The 24,286-nt window shown below is 53.3% G+C and overlaps 6 protein-coding genes across 8 annotated transcripts; 3 read left to right on the forward strand and 3 right to left on the reverse strand.

Annotated features, from left to right (window-relative positions):
• Positions 1-273: 273 nt before the first annotated feature.
• Positions 274-3,227, reverse strand: Gyg1 (Glycogenin-1). Its single transcript, XM_062772883.1, has 5 exons — positions 2,772-3,227; positions 2,414-2,721; positions 1,992-2,355; positions 1,786-1,946; positions 274-1,745 (listed from the first exon to the last, which is right to left on the reverse strand). Exons 2-5 carry the CDS (start codon positions 2,664-2,666, stop codon positions 325-327), a joined length of 2,199 nt encoding a protein of 732 aa, XP_062628867.1. The 5' UTR covers positions 2,667-2,721; positions 2,772-3,227; the 3' UTR covers positions 274-324.
• Positions 3,228-3,767: 540 nt separating this feature from the next.
• Positions 3,768-5,012, forward strand: LOC62_04G006321 (uncharacterized protein). The gene is made up of 5 exons (XM_062772884.1): positions 3,768-4,204; positions 4,246-4,346; positions 4,398-4,506; positions 4,554-4,632; positions 4,686-5,012. The coding sequence occupies exons 1-5, from the start codon at positions 3,958-3,960 to the stop codon at positions 4,939-4,941; spliced, it is 792 nt and encodes a 263-aa protein (XP_062628868.1). The 5' UTR covers positions 3,768-3,957; the 3' UTR covers positions 4,942-5,012.
• A 118-nt stretch (positions 5,013-5,130) lies between these two features.
• On the forward strand, positions 5,131-8,357 carry LOC62_04G006322 (uncharacterized protein). Of its 2 annotated transcripts, XM_062772885.1 has the most exons (9): positions 5,131-5,474; positions 5,506-5,616; positions 5,658-5,871; positions 5,943-6,053; positions 6,098-6,377; positions 6,426-6,546; positions 6,584-7,265; positions 7,307-7,406; positions 7,458-8,357. In XM_062772885.1, the coding sequence occupies exons 1-9, from the start codon at positions 5,466-5,468 to the stop codon at positions 8,323-8,325; spliced, it is 2,496 nt and encodes an 831-aa protein (XP_062628869.1). In that variant the 5' UTR covers positions 5,131-5,465; the 3' UTR covers positions 8,326-8,357. The 2 variants fall into 2 exon arrangements, with proteins under 2 accessions (XP_062628869.1, XP_062628870.1); XM_062772886.1 differs by lacking the exon at positions 6,098-6,377 and having other exon boundaries at positions 6,014-6,053.
• On the reverse strand, positions 8,351-10,927 carry ctnnbl1 (Beta-catenin-like protein 1). The gene is made up of 13 exons (XM_062772887.1): positions 10,788-10,927; positions 10,613-10,735; positions 10,462-10,556; positions 10,373-10,417; positions 10,226-10,332; positions 9,874-10,174; positions 9,511-9,828; positions 9,318-9,466; positions 9,142-9,277; positions 8,866-9,099; positions 8,692-8,826; positions 8,573-8,645; positions 8,351-8,521 (listed from the first exon to the last, which is right to left on the reverse strand). The coding sequence occupies exons 1-13, from the start codon at positions 10,873-10,875 to the stop codon at positions 8,412-8,414; spliced, it is 1,914 nt and encodes a 637-aa protein (XP_062628871.1). The 5' UTR covers positions 10,876-10,927; the 3' UTR covers positions 8,351-8,411.
• A 185-nt stretch (positions 10,928-11,112) lies between these two features.
• ZW10 lies at positions 11,113-14,189 on the forward strand (the record flags this gene model as incomplete). Of its 2 annotated transcripts, XM_062772888.1 has the most annotated exons (9): positions 11,113-11,363; positions 11,408-11,551; positions 11,592-11,837; positions 11,878-12,019; positions 12,056-13,181; positions 13,232-13,640; positions 13,697-13,879; positions 13,929-13,991; positions 14,040-14,189. In XM_062772888.1, the coding sequence occupies exons 1-9, from the start codon at positions 11,202-11,204 to the stop codon at positions 14,187-14,189; spliced, it is 2,625 nt and encodes an 874-aa protein (XP_062628872.1). In that variant the 5' UTR covers positions 11,113-11,201. The 2 variants fall into 2 exon arrangements, with proteins under 2 accessions (XP_062628872.1, XP_062628873.1); XM_062772889.1 differs by lacking the exons at positions 13,232-13,640; positions 13,697-13,879; positions 13,929-13,991; positions 14,040-14,189 and having other exon boundaries at positions 12,090-12,145.
• Positions 14,190-14,215: 26 nt separating this feature from the next.
• fmo1_2 (Thiol-specific monooxygenase) lies at positions 14,216-16,187 on the reverse strand. The gene is made up of 6 exons (XM_062772890.1): positions 16,037-16,187; positions 15,758-15,989; positions 15,320-15,718; positions 15,003-15,266; positions 14,571-14,950; positions 14,216-14,520 (listed from the first exon to the last, which is right to left on the reverse strand). The coding sequence occupies exons 1-6, from the start codon at positions 16,087-16,089 to the stop codon at positions 14,304-14,306; spliced, it is 1,545 nt and encodes a 514-aa protein (XP_062628874.1). The 5' UTR covers positions 16,090-16,187; the 3' UTR covers positions 14,216-14,303.
• Positions 16,188-24,286: the final 8,099 nt, after the last annotated feature.

Raw genomic sequence — 24,286 nt, forward strand, 5'->3', positions numbered from 1 at the left:
CTGCTTGGCCCCAACCGCCGTCTGCAGCCGCACCCCTCTGTGACTCGTCGCTCCTGCCCATTCTTCTCGTGCTGCTGCTGCTTGCCCCATGATGTCCCAATGCAGATTCAGGAACCAAAGCCTCACTCAAACGTCCCAGTCCTCGTTCTCATAGGCCAGGGATGGCCTTAGTGCCCCCTCCACCCGCCGCCGCACGGCATTATCCGGCCCGCATTACCGTGAAATGATATCACCGTCAGACGTCAACACCGGAGTTCACTTGCCCCTCCGTCCTCTTGACCACAGCTTATGCATAGACAGCCCAACGACAACCCTGGTTTGAGCTCAAGTAGTGGACGAGGATCCGGAAGTAACAAACCGACTCAGCACTTTCTGCGAATCCTGCCTCATCGCGTCCAGGTCCGTGCTTGGGTTCCAAACCCTGCCGCGAACCGACGACGATCCTTGCGTTCCGACAGGTGGTTGGCTGAAGTTGTATGTGGGGAACAAAGCGTTGGAAGACTGGCGGCCATGGCCGCGGCTCCTTGGGTCCGAGCCCGCTGAACGACGCTTAACATTCGGCGCATCAACCGCCTTGAATGTGGGGCTCGTTTCCGGTGAGGCCTGCGCGCTAGCGTGTGTAACACGGGGGCGGTCCGTCTGCGCAAAACCATCGCGATAGAGGGCGTTGGAAGGATAGTGGCTCCTCTGAACGTGCTCGGCTTCGTCGTCTCCGTCACGACTCGTGTCTGACCCAGCCTTTGGGTTGTTCCCGCGGCGATGGCGTTGAGAGGTGGGGGTCGCCGGCGCACCTGGGCTGGGTCCCGCTGTGCGGATCGTCGACTGCGACAAACGCTCCGTGCCAATGCCAAGAGCAGTGAGGCGCTTAGCATAGCGATCGATAGACGCCACATTGTCCCAGGCATTCCTGTAAGAAGCCACAGAATCCGAAAAGCTGGGTCGACTGTTGTCAGAAGACGTGGTGGCTGGGATGATAACAGGCTTCGGCTTGGGTGCAACAGAGCGTTTCGAAGTAGGGGTGTCGGCCTGAGGGAAGGCTCGGGTGGCAGCTGCACGGGACTTCTCCTTATCTTCCCAGGGGAAGACTCGCTGCACGTTGGCCTGGCTGGGCTTGGTCGACGTGAAAGTGTGGTACCAGTCGTTGGATTGGACGTTCTGGGGGATGCTTGGGTACTCGGTGTACACATTTTGAGGCAAGGTTTGGAAGTAGGTGGCGTGGGACTTGACCGGCTGATCCCATGCCGGCTCATACACTGCGTGCATTTGGATCGTCATTTCCGGCTGGCTGTGACGAGGGGGCGAGTACCGAGAAGCATCCCAAATGCCGTGCTGCTGAGGTGCCGGTCTGTGGTGCACCGGCTGCGAATGAGAGTGTGGCTGAGTAGGACGCTCGGCGTGGTTGTTCTGGGGCGGCGCAGCTGGCTCTCCAGGCTGGTTCGCAGAGTTGGTGCCAGTGTTGGTGCTGATCGCCGCTCTTGGCTCTGGCTTGGGTCTAATGAGATCGACACGGCCTTCCAGAGGCAGAGACGTGTACTGCCCTGGCTTGAGGGCAGTCACGCCCTGCTGAATTGCCTCCTTGAGGCTGTCGAGGTCCAACCGATCTGGGACTTGAGCGGCACCGGGGCTGTTCCAGATTGCAACATGCTCCGGGACCTGGAAGCGCTTGGCGAGGTTGGGCTCATGCGCCGCGGTCGGGCGGACGTGTTGGTCGTACACGGCAAACCAGCGATCCAGCAGCGATTCGTCTGACACTGATCAGCGTTCTGAGTGGGCTATGGCACTCACAGTCAAATGCTGTGTTGGGCGGAGGGGACGAACGAGCCTGTCTGCTCGACAGCCATTTCCACGGCTTGTTTGGACCGATGAAGTGGATCAGGTTGATCTTGTGAGCATAGTGCTTATAGGCAGGGGCGTATTGGTAGGCGGCGCTGGGGGTAACATTGTAGCTGTCGGTGTCAGCACATGGCGCGCTCAGACAAGCGAAGACGTACGTGAAGGGGAGACGGTTCCAGGCCCCACCAGGTCCTTCCTCGGAGAAGTACTCATTCAACAGTCCTTGGTCTGCGCCATCAAAGCTGCCATTACCGTTGCCGCTGTCCGCATGCGCTGCCAGAGTAGCCTGAAGAGCAGTGAAGTCGGACAGCTGAGGCCGGATAACCATAACACCAGAGTTAAAGCAGTCAGGCCAGCCAATGTCCGGTGAAGCCGAGAACCGGTGAGGGCTGGTTGTCTCGAAGAGCTGATCCAGAGGGCGAAGAGGCAGGGTATCTGCGTCGAGATACACGATAGTGGAGAAGAGGGTTTGCAGTCGGAAGATGTGCAGCTTCGTCAGAGCAATGTCCAGGTCCGGACGGCCTTGAGAGGGTCGTCAGCTTTGGACGACGGGGCGGTCTAGTTTAAGGAGTAAACTCACCCATGAGCTGGAGTCCTTGTTGCCCCGAGGCTCCAGAGGCAATAGGCTCTACGCCAATGACGAGGTCATAGCCGGCATTCCGCAGGACACCAATAGTGCGGGCATCTACCGTTTCTGGGGTAACGAGACAGACGATCTTGAAGCTCCGTGGGGCAGGATGAAGGTCTTGCAACGAATGAAGCAGCACGAGAGCACCGGGGAGGTATGACGAATCGGTGAGCAGCGTCACGAAAGCGTTGGGTAGAGACACCATGCTAACGAGAGCGATTGCTGCGAGTTTTGTGGGGGCTGGGCGGGTGAGCTGCCAGCTGCGTGCAAGTTAGTCGAGTTCCATACCGGGCAGCCGAGAAGAACGCACGTTGATCTGGGATCTAGGCCGTGCTTGAAGGTCGATAGGAGAATCTAAGAGCTGGAGATTGGGCAAGCAAGTCTTTGGCTGCCAATGCCGACAGGCTGACAGTGTGACGCCGAGTGGGTGAGTGGTGCTCGTTGTATGCGAGCCGTATTGTAAAGAGGAATGGAAACCTCAAGTTGTTGGGGCCTAGACGTTGGTGATGACGAGGTAGCACACGATTCGAGGGCAAGGGCTGCTGGCTGGGCTGATTGTCTTGATACTGACGGGCGAGTCAGAGACGGAGGTGGGGGGAGGGGAGGATGAGGGATGAGGGATGGGGAGATGGCGGCTGTTCAGGTCTGCTTGTGTGTCTGACCTGGAACGAACCCCCGACGCAGATGGGGACGAGGGGGGAGAGGGGGTTAGGGAGAGGAGAGACGAGGACCGGGGGGATGCAAGGATGAGCGAGGATTGTGGATGGGATGCGAGGGTGTGTAGGGCAGAGAGGCGGCGCCCCAGAGAGCCAAACACTGAAGCCACAGCTTGGAAGATGCACTGACATTGGCCAGCCAGAACCGCTGGGAGGAACAAGCGACTGGACAGGACAGCGTCGAGTGGGGCAAACTTCCCCCCCCCCCCCCCTCGGCTCGTCCAAATACGCCATCATGTCTCCATCCGATCCGCCCTGAACAAGAGACGGACGCAGGTACACAGCGAGGGCGACGCAGGCAAAAGAGCCAAGGCGTTGTAGTCAGGAACCACTACCGACACATGATGGTCAGGCGGCAATGGCAGGCGGCGGCTGCGGCGGCGGCGGCAGGCTACCGAGGGGGGGGGCTGGGGGGGGCGCGGGCCATGTTCAACAACAACAAAAGTCATACGCCTACATCAGCTGGAATTTCAAGGCACGGAAAAGGCGCACTAGTTGATGCACGCCTAACGCACCATGCAATGACCACGTAACTGGCAGCAGCACTGCACCACAAGCTCTGGCACATCTCACATCGATTCATCCCATCATCACCTTGGCCGTCTACGACGACTACAGCAGCGCGGCAAGCCAGACAGACAAAGAGCTGTACTTGCAGCAGAGGTCTACTCACAAGGGAGCCCCGTCTCCTCACCAATCCAGCACCACCTACGCCATCTCCAACCTTCTTGTCACTTGCCTCCCCAACCTCGCAACGCGGAGACTCCACTTGACGACACCATGAGCGCAAACGATCCCAACACACTGCACTCTTCAGATTTCGAGCTCGATGATGACCAGCTCGAAGCACCACTCATGAGGCCAGCCTTCATGGCAGGCCCATCAAGGTCACCATACCATCTACCAGCGAGCGAACAGCTGCGTGGCGTCGCAAATCGTATCATCTTCAGTCGCTACTACATTCTGTTCTACTTTGTCATGATGAGCTTGAGTTTGACCACAGTTGTTCTCAGTCTCATTGCAACAAGTAAGCGGCTGGGTCGTTCTGGTGTCTGACATTGCAACCAGGTCGACAGCAATGCCCCCCGCTGTCATGGCATGTTCTCGAAGTGATTGTCAACTTCCTCATGGTGGTCGAGGTGTCGACAAGGTGGATTGCGTACGGCAAGGTTTGTGTTTTTACGACTTTCATGACTGTGTATGTTCACTGACCCATGCAGAAATACCCCATGACATTGCTCAATCTTCTCGATCTGGGCCTTGTCCTCTTCTGTGTCATCACACTCATCCTGGTCTTCGCCAACCCGTGTGCCGAGGGAACCACGAGGCGTTAGTTGGCCCTTTCTCTGTCCAAAACAAAGCTGACATTCGTGCAGAGGAGGAGATCCTTGACACCATCCTTTTGACCATCCGTAACGGCGTGCAGTTCCTGCGTCTTGGAAACATTCTTCGACGGTGAGGGTGATCCCGACCGTGGCAACTAGGCAACTGCTGATGTCTCTGCGCAGATCCGGGCACTCTCTATTCAACCCTCCGAAGCCCATGGACCTCAGTCAGGCACGACAGGCGTCCTTGGCTCTCGACCTAGACCTGGACATCGACGATGAGGAAGCGATCGCCGAGCGCAACTTGACCAGCGGCCGCACCCTCGCAGGCTACCAACCCGTTTATGCCGATGACCGCACGCCTCCACGTGTTCAGTCGAACAACACTCTGGGTTCCAATGAGCATATTGGAGAAGACCAAGATGCTTGGAACCGATAATTCAGCGTGCATGCCTAGATAGACGCTTCTGTTGCAATGTTGAGATGCAGTGACATTTACCTCATTGTCAATGATGTCACCTACATATATGCCTGGTTGTAAATAACACGCGCCACTCAAAACCAGTGTGGAGGTCGACACCTTCGGTCCAGAAATTTAGTCGGCTTCCCATTTCCATTCCGACAACTCATCCATCTCTTCATCGTCCTTGCATCAACCAAACAGGCCGCCACGTCTGGATGGTCGAAGACATCCCTTAGCGTTGTCCTAAACAGCCAGCGACTTATGCGCATTCTTCACCATGCCACCAGCTGTCGGGCACTTTGTGCCGACCGTTGAGCGTATCGACCTCGGTCGACCTCGAGGTGGTCGCCCACCCAAACAGCCGCCTAGTGAAGAGGAGGCACGCGCACCGAAGCAACCGGGAACAACTCAAGACTCGGTTCCCCTGTACACAGTTGGCGGTCAATCCACCACAGCACTGGGAGTCCTGAACCGGCGGTGGTATTGGAACTGGCCCGTCAATGTTGAACGTAGGTACAACATCAGACACCGCCTGACCAGTCAGATCAAGTCCCCAACGAGGTTGAGCTTCCTCAGGTCATTCAAGTCGGATCAAGTGATCATGTGGGACACTCCAAGGCGTATTCATTGCCGGTCTTGATCGCCTCCGCGGTGAGTCGCCGTTACTTGACCTTGTCTCATGCTCCCCTCAGAGCCAGTACATTCATGACACCCCCGACATTTACGAACCAGATGTCATCGCTGAGCTAGTCGCACAAGAGATTGCAAGCAGCTATCCCGACCTCACAAATGAGGCATTCAACGCGCGTGTCGGCGGTAGAGTGCTGGGGCTGGTACAGAGCACCGCTATTCGCAAGTCGCCGATCATGCTTCTGAGTCCCAGCGGAGAAGTGGGACAGCTGCTGAGTAAGTTGACATGCAAAACGAACCTCGTCAATTGCTGACATTCAAAGGCATAATACTCTTTCCTAGGCGAGCGGGGAAGAAGTCTGGCCTCCAACAACTTACAAGCCACATTGCGTACGCCTTCCCAACGCCTATTCTCCAGATCAGCTGCTCGACCTTGCCATCCCCTCATCGCCTGGACGGTGAGTTCATCTACCTACCAACCCTGCTGATGTGTCTCTTGTAGGGTCCGCCACTGCCTTGGCGGTCCGGCTCGCGGACGCTACACACATGTTGAGCGTGACTCCAAACACGGCCTCCGTCTCTCCGACGCATGACTTGCCTGTCACGATCGCGTCGATTGGCGAGTTGCCCAAGTCTTTGACTGAAGGCCGCCGCCATGTTGACATTGCTCTGGATCCATTATCGTGGGGTAAAGCTGCAGTGGTCGATGAAGCAGGTGGTGTCTGGCTCTGGACTGAGGGGAGGGAGACTATCAATGGCCGAACCCAAAGGGTCTACAAGGTGTCAGTGGTCTCCTCTTTCAATCGCTGGGCGGTGCTGACTATCAACAGGGTGAAGCTACGCGGTCCAGTGGAAGCAGGCGATGATGGCTTCTTTCGCGTAGCGTTTGGCGCTCGAGCTGGGACCCTTCTCGTTCTGTCGCGGCGATCATTGGATGTCATGGATTTGGAAGTGAGTCTGACGAGGCTGCAGAGAGCTGACAGCGCAGAGTGAGGCTTCTCTCCCTCGGGTATCGAATATCATGACTCTAAGTGAAAAATCACAACTATTCACATCGATCGACAAATCTGTCGCCCTCCGAGGAGCTGCCTTCACGTGCGTGGCGACCACCAGAGAAGTCATCTGGATAGACGAGCACCAAGTCGGGCCACCTATCTTTCGCTGGATTCACGACTATGGAGCCAACAAAGTCAAGGACCTCGAAATCACCGTTTACTCGACCAACCTCGACGATAGTGACAACGGTCCATCATCTTGGGAGACAATAATTCTCTCATCACCGTCATCAGACCTCACCGAGGCCCTACGCGTGACTACGTGGCCGGCGGTGACAGTGGCCACAAAGCCCTGGTTGATTCATGGCCTCACTCCTCAAGGCAGCCCACTGCGTGATTTGATCGTTTTGCCTCTACCCGGGTCGCCTTTGGTTGCATTGGGGAAAAACGGCAGTATGACTGCCGCACGCATGTTCCCGTCAACTGCGTCACCCTACAATGGCTTCAATGTGGCGACGAGGCTGGATAATCCTAGCATCCCTGCCACTGCACGACTCCCCGCCCCTTATCAGGAAGAGGATGATTCCGATGATAACGATGGGCTTCTGCCGGGCTCTTGGATCGAGAAGGCCGACACTAGGTGCAAAGTACTGCAGGGGCGTTGGGCGTGGTCGGGTGAGTCTGATGCGTAGATGTTGTGCTGATACGCCCGTCAGAAATCAATGAGCCCACTAAGCCTGAAGCAGTCCTGGATCTGGTGGATTTTCAAAAGTATATACGGGAGTTTGAAGCTCCGCCAGAGCACATGTTGACGGCGTGAGTAGTAATCGATACTACCGACGGGGACGTATGCTGACCAGCATCAAGAGGAGAGCTGGCTCGCGGTCTCAACTTGGACTCGGCTCCTGCCACACGTTCCCCACTACTGCCCAAACTCGGGGACGTCTCTCGTGACACGCTGTCAAAGCTGAACGACATCGACTACGCCGGTACCTTCCATTCGGTTTGGGCTGCACACTCTGGAACCGGCGTGCGGGACGCCACGGACGAGTTGATGTTGATACGGCCGCCTTTCCAAAAACAAGCCTATCATGAGGAGTCTCTGCGTCTGCTGGCAGACCTTTCGCTTTCGAGAATCGTTCTATCAATGGACAATGTCGTCCAAAGGGCCGTTGAAAGGGCGACACCTGACGACCTGTTTGCAGAAGCTGCAGGTCAACTCAGTCTTCAAGAGCGACGGCCAGACCCTCCAGAGTTTGGAGTACTGAAGCCCAAACGTCCGCTTTCAAGCGCCGCAGGACTTGACTTCCATGATGTCAATCAATTCCTGCAGCAGTGGCATACCGGCAACGATCCGCACGCATTCACTTGGAGCATGCCGCAGACGTGGTCATCACATTCCAGTCAAGCTCCCGTATCCCAACAGCAACGCAGACCAATTCGACCCCTGCCTTCTGTGCGAGCACCGCAGCTGCTGCCTGCCTCTGTGGCGCCCGTTCTCCTCCCACAGCCACCAATGGAGAGCACATTCTTCAGGACAACTGGAGTGCCTCCCGTTGCCCTCCATTCGTCTCCCCCGAGGCCCTTACCGGTATCGCAGCCCTCTGCTTCTCAGGCGTCTTTCGACCCTTACCCACAGACGCAAACCGAACGTGGTCCATTTGGGGATCGACCGGAAGCCGTGGCGAGAACTGCTAGGAAGAAGGCGACGAAGAAGAGGCTCGGAGGATTCTAAACGATGTTGTAACAGCCTATGCATTCACAGTTGTATTGCTATATTGAAACAGTTGCATAGCGCCTTCACGACCCAACCCTCTAGGATCAGGAGCTGTCACCGAGGAAGGCCACCAAGTGATCCAAGATGACCTTCTGCTGCGCGAGAGCTGACTCTGGGTCGTCTTGATCGTCGTCGTCAAGCCTCGCTGCCATTTCTGGGGGCTGTCAGATACCTGCTCAAACATACGGCGCGTGTTTCGGCTCACCAGACAAGACATCCCGGACGTCGGAAAGGGACTGGCCGGTCCTCGACAGTAGAGTTTGAGCGTGGAGCTTAGCCTGGCAAGTATCAGCAGGGCCTCCTAGCGATCGTTATGACGCCTACCCCATCGTCTTCCATACACATCCACGCCAGAATGTAATCCGCATTTTGAATGGCGGAAAGGCCGGAAGAAAGTCGGTCCAGGTACCACTCGTCTTCTTGGTCATCATCGACATCCTCGCCGTCCGCGATCAAGTCCTGAGGATGTGAGTCAGAGTGCTGTCATGTCTCACGAACCTTTCGCTGTTGAGCGATTTGGCGATCGATAGTCCTCAGTCGACCTTCAGCGTCCCGGCGGAGCTCAAGAAGCCTGTCGACCTTCTCATAGTCCTTCTCCACAAACTTGGCAATCAAACGGAGTCGAGGGGGCGTATCAGAAGAGAGGCTTGTGAACAAGCTGGAGATAATACCCAAGAGGTGTTCATCTTCCTCGAACGTCCCCGCGCGCACACGACCCTTCTTGTCTCCTCCCTGCAACGTCAGTCAAAGATTCGGGCGATGCGAAGACCCTACCTTGCCCATGAACGAGGAGAACAACGTTTTAAGGCCCAGCATCTCAACAAACCGTTCGCAGGCCGGCACACCATCTGCAGGTTGAAGCGCATAGTCCAATACCTTGATCGCACGGCTGCGGGACATCTTGTTTTCCCTAGAGTGAGTCAGACTTGCCCCTGCGTGAAACTCCTCACTTCAACATCATGATCATCAGCTCTACACCCTCAGCCTCAACAAATTGTCGTTTGCCTTCCGGTAGAGAGACGAGGGAAACCAGGGAGTTGAACGTGTTCTCCATGAATTCCTCCTCTTCTGCCTCGCGGGGGTCTTGACGGCGATACTGCTGTTGGGGAGTCAGCCAGTGGAAACGCAGAAGGTAGCACGCACTGATAGGATGGTCAACAGCTTGTCAACCCCTTCCATCCCGATGACCTTCAAAGCGTTTGATCTGCTACTCTGGAGGAGGATGGACAGGATTTCCGAAGCGTACTGCTTGTTGCTGTCGTACGCCTCAAGCGAGATGCGGTCCAGAAGCCACTTCAGTAACGGCGTTGTCGACCCAACTTCATCTGCCAGAGGCGGCATGAAGGACAGGAGATTCTCGAAGACGCCCAAGATGGAGAACACGCCCTGCCGGTCGGTGTCCTCCTTCTCGTCAAGGCGCTGAAGATTCGACACCAGCAACTCGAACACCGAGTTGGAGATCTGTATCATGGTTAGCTCCACTTGTATAGATGATGATTCGCTCACCAAGGCATCAATCAACTCGGCCATTGCTAGACGGGTTTCTGATGATCCCTCCGCTTTTTGCGTTGCAAGGTCGTCATCGTCATCACTCAGGTCACCCTGGACGCCAACATCCTCATCAGTAAGCTCCTGCAACACCTCCACAACGTCGATGGCGATGTCGGTGTTCTCGTGACTTAGGAGGCTGACGAGCAGAGTGATGGTTCCTCCCTTGACCAACTCTGGGTAGAAGGCGGTCGGGTTTTGAGTGAGCGGCAGAAACCGCTTCAACATTGCGTCCAAATCGGATTCAGAATCGATGAATCTGTTACCTTGTCAGGCACAGCTTCATCAAGAGGACTTCAGAAGTACCCACTTGGATGGATCATCGGCGTATTTGCCGCGCTGCTCGGCGTTCCGAGTCACAATTCGCTCGAACTGGCCAGTCATTCGCCTCAGAGCAGGCAGTGTCATGGCTGTGGTCTGAGATGGGTCAGTTACATCGCATGAGGTGAGCACAAACCTCCTCCTGGTCGTCGGTCGCCTTGTCAAAGATGTCAAGGATTTGCTGGGTTCGTCAGTATCGCTCGGTCAGACCACTTGCCCGCCTACGTTTTGCTCGTCATTGAGGCCGCCGCCGAAGAACCTGCCCTCTTCATCATCTTCATCCGCATTGTCTTCATCATATCCGTTTCCGTTATGCGTTCCTGGTCGGAGGATGTGTGTCAGTCGGTTGACTAGAAATTGATGAGCGACAACTTACCCGCCGACTCCTCGTTCTCATCCTCGACCCGAGCCGAATGGTTTATGTTGCGAACTCCGGAAGGAGCTTCATCTGACGTGGAAGAACTCTCTTCTGGCCTAAATCGTTTGAGAACTTCTGAATCTTTTATGGGGGTGAGCACTTGGGAGAGGAGAGACGGTGAAGTCCAACGTACCTGCAGAAGGGAGGTCGGGAAGCTTTCGCTTGGAACCAGCCCTGCCAGGAGGCATGGCTGGCAGCTTAAACATCTTGTCGATGTCCATGGTGCCGGGCTTTGCGTTTTTGACTGGGGAAGGTGCAAGTTGAACTAGAGTGGAGTAAACAATGAGTGGTCAAGGAGGGACACCAAGTCGTCGAGCGAGTCTTGTGGTGGAGGGAGGGGTGGAGGAATATTGCCTCCGAAATCAACAAGACAATGCGGGGTAAAATGCGGGGAAACGAGCAAGTGCCAGCTCACTTTACCATTCGGTCGACGACCTCATCTTCGTCTCATCTCATACTGCTCACGCACTCTCCCAATCTTCAATCATCGGAATCTACTAGACACGGCGAATTAGACGCCTAGGATATCATTGACACGCCCATACCCATGGCTACCGTTAGCCTGCCCATCGCCTCGCTTGGGGCTGAGGATCCGGCAGCCGGCCCGGCGAGGGCCCTCGCTACTGCCGTGACGACGGGCGGACAACCAACTTCAACTTCCCTTGCCACATGTGCCCAAGAGCTACAAACCCAATCTGATAGTGCAGAGGTTGGTTCTTCTATCGATGGAATTCTGTGGCTGAATGATATCAGGGTGCCCTCCACTCGCTCATAAGGACTCATCAACAAACCATTGTCGGCCAGGTGACAACGGGTCATGCGCTCGCGGCATCCTCAGCCGCTATCGACAATTCATTTCTGTCTGTTGAGCGCCAGTTCGACATTCTCGATAATGCGGTAAGAATCTCACGTCTCACGTTGCACAGCTGATGTCCAGCACCCGACGTCTCTCTCTCCTCTTGTGGACACGGCCGTGTTAAGGCAGAGCTGTCGGCATGAGGCGGCAGTCGCCAACGTCACGACATCGTCTCTCACGTTAATAAAGCAACAATACGATGGGCTGGTCAATCTAGAAGATGCAATGTGGGCTGGACACGGCGCTGATGAAGCGTTTCTCGTCCAGCTGGAGCAGATACCTTCGCAGAACGCTGGGATTGACACGGCAGTCGTGACTGCGATCAGGGTGAGTTCACATTCGTTCAGACCTGGCTCACTCGTGTAAGAACCGATATGACCTGCTGAGGACCATGGCATCCGAGCAGCTCTCCAATGCTTGGAGAGCCGCCATCTCTGTCAGTGAAGGCACTTCTGAAGGCGGACCGCGCATTCAAGTCGCGAATCAAGTAGAGTTATCTACGCCACGCCGTGAGTTTTAGAAAGATGACCTTACTGAATTACAAGTCTCTCGCCTTACGCCATCCTCAAAGCCTTCCAGCACGAAGGCAGACCGTGTCCAAACCTACAGTGTTCCGCAACTGTTCACGGCCTTGACCAGGCTAGGTGCCTTGCCACCCCTTCTCCGAGACCTGCAAGCACGCCTTATCCGAACGATTGTTCATTCGCTCGTGGATGGTGAAGCCTCACATGCGGGGCGAACTCAATCCTCGTCATCAGACACATTGCAGCTCAACGCCAATCCGCACCAGCAACCTATTGACGTTGTCAACAATCTGAAGGATGTTCTCCTCTTCATTGCCAACCAAGTGTACCCCGCGCCCTCAAGTGAACCGGAAACTCTCATCCAACAGCAATTTATGTCAGACATAAGAGAGGAATCCTTTCACTACGTTCTGGACCACCTTCTTCTCCCCGCGATGCCCACATCAACTTCACGCCTATCCGCTTGGGCAGACTTGGTGCGTCAATCAGCTGAGTGGGAAGATCAATTGGCCAAAGGGACAAATTCGGCGTCCGTTCTCGGAAGCTTCCTCGCCACCGATGCGGGCGAAAGGTGGATCCTGGAACGCCAACGCATTTTACTTCGTCAGGGGCGGCGACTTGTCTACGAAGGTTGGGCGGCCTGGACGTGGAAGGACGTCGAAGTCAAAGAAGTAGACCCAGCCACTGCAGACCTCTCCGCAGCAGATGCCAAGGCAACAGAGCCCAATATGGGGGACGATGATGGCTGGGGCTTTGACGAAGACGAACAACAACTTCCAACAAAGGAATCTTCGGCTGTCGGTGCCGATGACTCCGAGGAAAACGACGGTTGGGACTTTGATGACGAGTCATCAACGGTTTCCCAACCTGTGGTTCCAAAGAAGCCTGTCAAGGAGGCTCGACGGTTAGGGAAGAAGGTTGGGTCCAAACCTGCACCTCCGGCGGAGGGACGATTGAGCGATGTCGAGCAACATCAAGTCGCCAAGCCAAGACCCCGCGCCATTTCGCCGCTTCCCAGTGCCACCAAAGATATCGCTGCAGTTTCGATATCTAGCCCGTCAACATACCGCATTTCCACCATTTGCGACGAGGTGCTAGCAATGGCGGCAGATTTGGGAAAGGACATTGAGAGTTTCTCCGACCTCAAGTAAGATTCCAACGACAACATTTGCGCCCAGCTGCTGACGTTATTTGAAGGCTCGATTACCCGTCTTTCGCAAGTTCGAGCACTCGTTTAGCTGGCCAGCTTGCGGAAATTCTCGACTTCATCCGCGCGACCACTCCCATCGCCCACGCAGCTCACTTGAAGTCGACTCCTTCGGCGACCTTGCAGCTTGGGAACGACTTCACCTACATTGCGGATGGGCTTCGGGAGTCGCAACAGGCTGTATCTTCAGCGGCTTTTGGCGAGGTATCCGAGAGGTTCAAAGCTGCGGGAACGACATTATTCTTGTCCTGTGCTGAGGACCAGATATCACACGTTTCGACTCTTCTCAAGGGTGTTAACAGCCTTGTCGGTACGGCAGACGAGGCCGTCTTCTCCAACGCTCGAGCCGCCGTTCAGCAGCTCATCGAGTTTGTGGAGATGTTAGCGAAACAGGTTGAGGTTTGTGTGAAATGGCTAACTCGGCGCCGATGGTATAGGCTGACCCGGCTTCTTAGAACGTCATCGAGCCTCCTCGGTACTTCCAGTTCCTTGGTCTCGTGATCGAGGCGGCGTGCGCAACACTGTTGGACGACGTTTTGGCAATGGATGACATCACGGAAGTGGAATCCACCAGAATCGGACTGCTCTTGGCTCAGATTGAAAGCCTGGAGCATTTGTTCAAGAGCCACTCTGACGACGTGGGTTCCTGCTTAATGCTCGAAGTGGCCTTTTCTAACGCTATCACAGGTTTCAAGCATTCCCACCTTCGTGCCGGATTGGCTCAAGCTCTGCTACGTGAATGAGCTTCTTGTGAGTTCTGTTTTCGGGCCCTGAAGCTGGCAGCTGACAGACGATTAGGGGGCGAATCTTGTGGATATCACCTATCTCTTTGAGAATGGCTCATTGGTGGACTTCAGTCCCAGTGAGCTTGGCAAGCTGATCCGGGCACTGTTTGCAGACAGCGAGAAGCGAACAAAGCTATTAGACAAAGTGGAGTTTGCAGCCTAGATCAGTGGCTCGAAACTGTATCATATGCATGTCTTCATGAGGAGTCAACAATGTGTGATAGGCTGCAAGTGGATGGTGTTGCTGGGGATCTCCTTTTGCTCATCGGCCCCAAGTCTAGGTAATGGTCGCGAGTTCCTCGTCACTGACGATGAAAGGGGTACGGAATACACCTTGCGCCTCCTCCCGAGCAGCGACAGGTGAGAACTTGGAGTGTCCGAACTCGCGAATGCGTTTCCTCCAATGGACCCATTCCCCCCATTTGCCATCACTCGTTACTTCTTCAGGTCCACCCTCTCCGATCAGTGCCAGCAGCTTTGTGGCGTAGTCAAACCTAATCAGTCAGCAATACTGACGGCACAATGCCACGATGCGTGTACGTACTCTGCAGGGTGGCCCAGAACAACGACACTGTGGGCTTCATTCCCCTCGTCAGGGTGTTGGACCAGTTCTGCGGCCTTGGAGCCTGACCAGTAAGCAGCCACAGCATGGGCCTGCAGCTCCGCAAACGGCCATGAGATGGCCTCCGCATGCAAAAGCAGGAAGGCAATCGTTGGGTCCGGTAGGTAGAACACCTGGAAGCCGTCCAAGTTGTGTGCACGAAGACCACCGTCAAAGGTGGATTTGCCGACAAGCTCCGGAGGAGGTCGAGGCGATCCGGCAGGCGGTTGAGGATAGTGGATAAGGGGATGGCTGGCGAACGGCTCATCGGACTGACGAAGGAACTCGAACCGCACAACGTACGACGTAGCGAAGATGATGACCTGGAGCACTTTGTCAGTGGAATCCAACGGACAAATAGGATCAAACACTTACGTCCACATCGTCCAGCTCAATGCCATCGACAGTTCGAAGACGTCCAGCCGACGAGCTATCAGAAGGGGCCCATGCCTGGTCGATGCTTCCAATCGTGTGGATGAAGTCTTTCCAACCTTTCTCAAGCTGAGCATCCAATCGTGGTTGGCTTCGAATCGATCGATACACCTTCTTCGGCTTTGCTTGCCTGTTCTCAACGAAGGTCATTCCAAGCTCGCGAACGATGTCGGCCGACGAGGAGCCAGATCCGACAACAAGAACCGTCTAAATGGGAGAGAAGGTCAGTGGCTGCTCCCAAGTCCTTGAATCACTCTTACCTTATCGGCAAAATCCTCAGCTCTTCGGTACCATCGAGAGTGAGTGATCTGACCCTTCCAGTCCCATAAGCCGGCAATATAGGGAACATAGGGCCTCGAATCGCTTCCGTTGGCAACCACAATGTTGTCGAACTGCTCCTCATAGGTGGTACCGACATCGGGGAGACCCGACGTCTGAGTCGGAGTCCACTCCACGAGCCACTTCCTGGTACGGCCGTCCGAGCTGGGGGCCGGAACATGATCAGGAGGAGTGTACCGCACGCGGGTCACAATGCGGTTGTGGCGGATGAAGGGCAGATAATTCTCAGCATAGCGCTCCTGATAAGCCTTCATTTGTTTGTATGTCGGGAGGAACGGGGTGTTTGGGGGGTACGGGCGTTGCCTGTAAGTCATGACGTCCTTAGGTCGTCAACTGCCGCGCTTTTGTTCTCAACCTACCCTCGGCGTGTTCGCAATGACTCCTGCGTACATCGGGGTCGGAGCTGGAGTAAGGACTCCGTTGTGCTCGTTCTCCGACAAGACAATGGCGTGGCCGTACTCGTCGAAAGTCACCACGGCTTCTGGTGGCGTGGCATCGAAGTCGGCCCACAGTCCTCCAATGCTCGATCGAGCATCAAAGGCCACTACGTCGAACCCTTTGGAGAGGAACTGCTCAATGGCACCCAGCCCGCTGCATTTCTTTAGCATCACCATCACGATCGTCTGACGGGCACTCACGCTGGACCCGCGCCAATGATGAGAACCTTCGGCTTGATGATATCCACCGTCATGTTAGATTAAGCTGTCTTCAGAAACACAGACGAAGAATGGAGAGCTGAAGAATTCCTCTGGAAAGTCGAACGAGCATTGTTATTTCTGTCAATCGACGGTGCCGCGTCAAGAGAGATGCAATGGCGACTTCGTGCGTGATCTGTCCGGGGTCGGCCCTTTGACTCCACCTCCACCTCCACCATCAGGACTCAAAGCCAGGATGGCTCGCCAAAAAGCCGATCGAGGCACCATTTAACGTGATCTCCAAGGCGTTTTGATATCTCGGCTTCCTCGGCTCAACTGTAGCGTTGATGCATTCCACTTGTGCAGCTGAACTGGTGCGATGTTGCAGAATGAAGACCTGTGGCAGGTGATCAGCATCTTTGATAGTCGCCTACAAGAGGTAGGTAGATGTTGCACCTGCTGCGGTCAGAAGTTTCTGCGGCCCTATCCTGCGGTGGTCAAGAGTTCACAAATAGACAACTCATTCACCGTTCCCCCCACTCTGTACTGCGCACCTACCAGCGTTCAATGTGCCAACAACAGAGATGATGTGACGACAGCTTTGCGGTCTCAGATTCACACAGCAATCGGACTGTGCTCGTTCCCCTGTTTCCTTCGCCTACATGCCACTCACCCTCGGCAGTGGTGCTGATAGGGAGGGATTGTAGTGAACCGCAGGGACATGGTACTGTCGCCGTCGTTCGTCGGAGCTTCAGTCACGCGGGGCGCGACAACCAGTCAGTCACTCAAAGGACGCGTGAGAGAGCTCATAAACGACGTGGTTGGGGCCCTGGGCTTAGCACACGTGAAAGCCATGCAAGCACAGACTGGGCGGCGCCTTATACGCCCTTTGCACCTCCCCGATGAAGTTCGTTTACATGGTATGATCTATGAGAGGGCAGGTGCAATCTCCAAACCATTCTGATACCTATGTAGTGTCACACTGGTTGACAATACTCGTTGCACCTGGTGCGATGTATACGGAGTACTGACTTCCCGGCCGGACAAGTCTTGTCTATTCGTGTATGCCCAACGAGAACAGAACCGTGGCCAGGCGATGGCCATTATGTTGGAACAGCCGATAGGGGTGACTCCGACTCCAATGCTGCTCCGTGAGTGTTGGCGGCTCATGGATGATCCATGAGTCAACAATGACGTTGCAAAGAAAGAGCAGGGAGAGTCCATGACCTCGAAGTCGGGCCTTGAGATGTGGTGAAAAGTGACAAGCTGCAATTGGAACTGTGAATCCTGATGAGGGCGGATACTTTCAAGGAGTCATTGTAAACAACAAATAATGGTACTGCTCTATAAGTATTTGCAGGTTTCATCTAATGAAGGAAAATACCGGCGCCCATCAATTCTTCCAGGACCAGACAGAGGTAAGTACTAGCCAACCCAGACATCAAACTTGGAGGCGACCCGTAGTAATATCATACCGGGAGTACTACGCGGTCTTCTTGTCAAGTGAATCAGCTGCATTGGCTAAAGCACAGACTGCTGGTACTATACACTATTACTGGTGACTGAAGTCCAGGCCTAAAACGGATGCTTGAGTATAGCTGCCGTATCAACAGAGTTGCATAGAAAGAAATGAATATGACACCAGTGTTGAAATCACTCAAACGACGTTGTTTCCTTTCAAACAAAGTCCGGGAAAGTGGGACATCAGAGAAGACAGCCACCTAGTCGAATACAATGAATTCAGCCTTGATAACCGGTTACCTTTCCACATTGTGATTCTTGACAGGGTATCAGCCCGTGACGTCTCCACTAGGATACCATAAGCGAAAATCGTCATTTGGCTTACGACGGTGCACCTGTTGGAATATAATGAAGCCGCCTCCTGACAATTACCGGTTACCCTTTTACATTATGGTTGTTGACAAGGCCTAGTCGACTATACCAGGACAGATTTCGGTAAAATCGCCACTTCAGTGGCTTCCGGACTCAATCTGGCCTTGTTTCACCATTATCCAAAGCCTCAGTTCTATTGTCAGAGTCAATTTGAGCCCTGGGGTGCCCAATTTACTGAAGGCCAAGGGGAAAGAGCTTCGGGAAGAGGTCACGGCGACTGACAGCTGTTCCAGTGTTGCCAGATAGCAGTGATGCTTTACAGCATGTTTACGACCTATATAGGGATCAACAGCGAAATATGGGGTATATTTTCCCAATTAGGCAAGCCTATTCTCAGCTCAACATTGCGGGAGAGAAGTTAAGCGACTGCATGCTTGCTTTGCGGTTACAATCGCTCTTCCAGAGTCCTATAATATCCCGAAACAATCGATGTGACTTCTTATGGGCCCGATCGAGTCATTGCTGCAATCGATACTGACACAATTGGATATGAATTCCAGGACGACGGATACTATGCTTATGCTTCTTTTGATGCTCAGGTGTGGACGATCGTCAGGTTCATCAGCTGCCCTTATATCATCAACTGCACACAAGCAAAGCCCAACAAATTTGATTAGGACAAAATTTCATTGGAAGGAGTTGCTCGGATGCCGTGAAAGTTATAGATTCAGGATCCTCGCCTAAAAACTAGTATGGGACAGATCAGCGTATTCCTAGAGTTGATTTCAAGAATTGTCGAATTTTGATTACCAAATCCTAATGGTTTTTCGCTGCTGATAAAAGTCGTTAGGGTTTGGGCAGAAGAGGGCAAAAGTTTGTGTATGAACAGTCCCGATGGTACGGTGTATGTAGGCGTCGGGTTGTTGGCATCTTTGCGGCCTTAGGTGCGTTCGAAATCGCATTTAACGGACAATTGTTGAAATCGTCTGCTTTTGTCCCAAAAAGTCCAGAAACATCCAAAACGCTGTAATAGATCGTTTCTTCGAGGTATTCCAAGCAGTGTATTGTGTGATTTCTGGACTGTGAAGAAGACCTGGGCAGCAAAAGGTTGGTGAACCGGTTTTTGGCGGCATTGTCTCTTCTCTAGCAATGACGTTCTCGCTTCCGGAGAGGCAGGGTCGAAATTGAGGGTGACCACTTGATTCTTTATTGACTGATGATCACAGAAAATGTTACATTTAAATGCATGTATCATCTACAAGCTCTACAACAGGAAATGGCTTGGAGGGCTTCCATAATCTCAGAGGATGAGAAATCATTCAATTGCGATTTTTGCACGTCAAAAGGCTGCTTGCACCTTAATGCCCCACACTTAGAGCCTCCAGAACGGCAGTGCTTTGTAGGAATATAATGAAGCCGCCTCTTGACAATTACCGGTTACCCTTTTACATTGTGGTTCTTGTCATGCTTATCCTCAGGGCCTCATCCAATGGAGGATACAGATATTTCATCACGTTCTATGATGACTACTCCCTGTGGTCCTTTGGAAGCTCGACAGTGACACTGCTCTGTCGATGATCACCTGCATTGCAAAATTAGAGCACCAACTACATGTTCAATTGCTCAAATCGGGGCGGAGGCCCTGGAGAGGAGTTCAAACACCATAATCATCATCAAATGTTGTCGGAATACGGGAAAACACGATGTGGAATCAATACTACAAGTTGTACTACTCGTTTATAGCTAGAATCAAGTGAGAGCAGGACATTGACTCAGAATCTGATTCTGAGTCGATTCTGATGGGCTAGAGACGCACTTGATTGTAAAGAGATTTGAACAAAGGGAATTCGCAAGAACTAACCCGAGAGCACATTGTTGCGACAATATTGCGTCAAAGCTGGCATCAATAAACACACCATCAATCAATAAACACCACGATACCCGCAGCAGCCCAAAATCATAATTGCAGGATCGAACGCGCTGATTTAACGATTTAGAACGGTGTCCGGACTCTCCTGGCTCAAACTTGACTTCGAACAAGTTTCTGGGCAGAAGCAGTACACTCTCAAGTGCTGTTCTTCTGCACCTGAAAGCTTGGTCTGGTCTCTAAAGCGAAAAAGCGTCAAAAACGAGTTCTGCACCTTCATTCGCATTCCTTTGCGTCCAAAGTCTGTTTATAGATATCACAGTGCACACAACATACTCTTCCCACGTTATAAGCAGTGTCCCCTTCTTGTATACATCAAAGGAACCAGCCATTACCGAGCTTTGGATGTCTCTGAGCTTTATGAGTCAAGGACGGTATTTTGAACAATTCGTGTCTGACCTCACTTTCCAATGCTGACATCCGCAGAAATAGTACCACTAGCCGAGCTCTCATGACGACGACTAACACCCCTTATCTCCCACACAGAACGGCCAACTGTAAGGTCGTGCCCATAAAAATCAACTGACTTTCATTAGGACCCAAAAACCATTAGGATTTCCTAATGAAAAGTCGACAATTCTTGAAATCACCTCAGAATACCTTACAACGGTCTTCCTAGAACCAGATTTCGACACAGGTCACAGATCTGACAATTTCAGCTGACCAATCCTCTGGTTGTCGAGATATCTCCACATCTTTCCGCTGAGGATCGCACTGATGATCCACTTCAGCCCAAATACTGAAACAAGGCCTCTACTAGACTAGATGGGTCACCGTCGCTAAAGGGCTCCTGTAAGTTCCTGGCATCAACTTTATCGATTTCTGTGCTGGAGTGGCACACAAAGACTCAATTCGACTTTCTCCAGGCATGGTGAACCACTACAACCTGGAATGTGACCGAGTGGACATCAAAGAAGCATTTCTAGATGGAGAACTCCTGAGAGACCTCTGCTAAATATTGAATGACTACTTAAATCGAACTTCAGTCTCGACCAATCTGACTTGGAGGTCAAATGTGGCAGTGTTCTTGAGCTCCCCAACTTCTGCAGAGGCATGCAGAGATCAAAATGTCTGCGAGTTCGGGAGTGACTTGTCTCTGGTTGTGACGGCTCATTAGGCGCTGATAATTAATGCATTCGATATTTATCGAAAAGGGGGTTCGACATTTAGGAGTGGTTTCCTGAAGGCTAACAAGTGCATCTCTGTCCTGAAACAGTCACCTCTGTTTTAATCGCGGATCGAATTGGATGATTGGCGGTAGCAACTACGACTCAAACCCACAAATGGCGATCCCTGCCTCTAAATTGAATGCCCAATTCGAAACCTCAGACTCTGGAGCTGTCAATTACTTCCTGGGCTTTAATATAATCCGAAATAGCACTCAAGGATCGCTACAAATGTCCCAAAAGGCACTGTAATTAACAACCTGCTTGCCAAATGCAACATGTTTGGTTGCAATGCAGTCAAAACACCGCCCCCATGTCGATTTGTTGCTCTAATTACGACCCAGGACAATTTCCAACGGGGCCAGGGCGTTCCTTACCTGACTTTGACTGGTTCTTGCCCAGACTTCCCACATGCAGCTTTCACGCTCTACTGCTTCAGTTCTAGGTAGAACACAGCTCCTTCCAAGGCTTCAAGAATTCACTCAATTCCAATCTCACATGATCGGATTCTGCGATTCAGACTGGGGAGGCGCTAAGAACCAGCGGCCTCTACTCGATAAACTCGAGTCTATCTGAGAAGACATTCCCATGGCCCTTGGGTTGCGGCGAGTCATTAGTTTGGAGTTTGGTGGATTGAGGCCACAACACACCACCGCGAGGGTACACCGAGTAAGAGAGCCGGATTTGACTTATCGTTGCGGCCAACAACTTCTCCTCTGAACGCTTGGACGCCGGTTGCGTAACTAACCTACTGAGAGGCCACTATCTTGTCTTCATGGCTCTCGTCACCGCGCAGCAACACTTGGACAGCGTGCTAGTACAGGTACAGCACTGCCCGAAGTAATAGAGGGTTGGCTCTCTAGTACTGCACTTGTGGCAGATGGTATCCCCGAGTGGCACCTGAACAGATCCTCAACTCTCTGCGACAAACCCCCTCGGAGGCTTGCCCCTCCCTCCACACCTTGCACCAATGAGAAAGGACCTGAATATCTACAGCTGTCAGCGTGGCCTTAAAAATCATGGGGAGGTGCAACTTAATACTTGGTTCCTGCAATTTTCCCGCAATGACATGACTGCAGTGACCGGCTCCCAGCCTTCAGTGAGTAACGGGAGGCAAGAATGACAGTGCTTGCTTTCTCAGCGAATGATGACGATAGCAGTTTGAAGGTCAGGTGTCGCAAGTGGCACCATTCTCGGGGTCCGGACGCTGGATGTTGAAGGGACGACTGGAGGTCGACGACGGTGTTTTCGGATCGGTGTGCAGAAGAGCGTCTCGAGTGAACACTCGTGGCTCATCTCTTTGGGGTACAAACAGTGGCAACTTACCAACGTGGTCCGTACAGTCATGTCTTCCGACAGTGGGGCCGCCAAGCAAGGTAGCTTGAGCGAAGTCCTTCCTGGGCTGCTTGAGAGAGATAGCACCTTATTTCCAGGTTTGTGGAGTGACCAATAAAGGCCCCTAGATTAGAGTGGCCAGAGGGGAACTGTTTGAGCAGCTTGAACAGGGCAGCCTCACTATCCTGCTGCAAGTACGTGTGGCTGCCACCAGTTGACTTGAGTACACTGCTGTCTCTACCACGTCCTGTCGCCGGCGGCTTGGCCGTGGCAGGGCAACTACAACCCGTGTCATCAAAGAGAAGACGCTGCCGAAAGCAGGGGAGATGAAGACCCCAGAGGAGGCGGTTGACAGAAGCAGTAATGTTGTCCTCGGGACGCTTCGGGAGGGGAGCGCGGAGTTCATAGTAATTGTGCTGTGGAGAGGTAGTATCCTGTGGGTGGCAAGCGTCTACGGATAAATGTTCACAGCGTTCCAAGGCGAATGGTGTGATAGGCACTGACGGGGAGGAGTGGTGCATAGTGGGGGAGGAAGAGGAGTGCATGGCCTGGTGACACTGGAGGAATAGATCAATCGGAACAGTGAAAGGAGGATCTGCGCAAGGTGTGATTCACATGATGTTCGAATCCCGCGCCTTGGAAATCGAATGAAAGCCGGATGATGATCCTCTCGACATCACAATACCCGCGGAGTCATGTGTACCTCGAACCTGGGACTGGTGTCTTCGGCTCTAATTGAGGGGAGCTGTGGCTGAACTGGCGATGAGGTGCGTTCAGCTGGAATATCATCCGCTGAAGCGCAAGAGCCCTTCATTCTCTCGTGTTTGCCCGAAGCCCCCTTAATGAAGACTCTTCCGCAATGAGGCTGATTGTATGACAGTGGGATTGATGCATTTTGAGCGGTTCTTGTGTCACAACACCGTCATGGCTGGTGCCACTATCTATTCAGTCCATTCCCATATCTTCCACTATAGCTAGCCTGTACCCAACGTTGGATTTATCGTCTTGTACTATCTCTAGTCGACTTGCCTAGTGTTGTTTGGTCTCCAACGAGGCTGATCTCGGACCCCTTGACACTCGCCGTCATCGCCAACGACCTGTTGTTTTTGTTTTGTTTTTGTTTTCTTTTGCTGTCGCTGGCCGACAGTTTCAAAATACCTTTGAACAGACGACGAACGGGTGCCACCAACCTTCAGGCAAGTTGGGAGTACGGAGATTCACAAGGTTCACAACTCAACTGATGACAAAGAAGACTCGAAGAGAGGAGGAGAATGTAAAATGACGATCACGCTGCAGTGGGGTTGGTGTAGCTCCCGATGCCGGTTCCGTCCAAGACACCGTCGTTTCAGGCCGAGTTGAGGTTTGAGTCTCAAACTCGTACTCTCAAATGCACTTTCCCGGGGTGATGGTTCAGCTATAGAGTCGCGGGTAGCAGGCCACCATGAGGCCACCCGCCTAGCACCACTCCGCCCGACTTTTGAGGAGAGTGCCACCCTCCTCGTTCACTCCGGGTGCCGCAGAACGCGACAGCTGTTTCTACTGATATCCGTGGTGACGAGTGACTCGGGTTTCGCACAGCGACAGGAAGCTGTTCGCCGACCGGCTCCATAGCGTCGGCTACGTGGCCATGTGGCAAGGAGCTGACTATGTATGGTTGCTCGCCTGACCCTTGTTGAATACCCAGCTCTTCATTAAACGCTGTTGAAATACGATTCTACTCGAGCGACTCGTTCCATTCCGTAACGGGTGCTCTCGTATCTCTTACAGTGCTTGTAGGATTCATCTCAGTTGCATCTCTTAATCGGTTCAAAGCACATGGTGAGCACCAGATGCCACAGAGAGACGAGATGGATTACGTAAATGAATTTGAAATATTTACGTAAAATGACTAATGACGTGTGTTACATGTACTGCCCGTCTGACCCCGAGTGGCCGCTGAGTGACCACCACCCACTCACGTTTCAGGCAATTGGTATCGTTGATTGACCGCCG

This window comes from Vanrija pseudolonga, chromosome 4 (genome assembly GCF_020906515.1).
Source record: "Vanrija pseudolonga chromosome 4, complete sequence".
Taxonomy (NCBI): Eukaryota; Fungi; Basidiomycota; class Tremellomycetes; order Trichosporonales; family Trichosporonaceae; genus Vanrija; species Vanrija pseudolonga.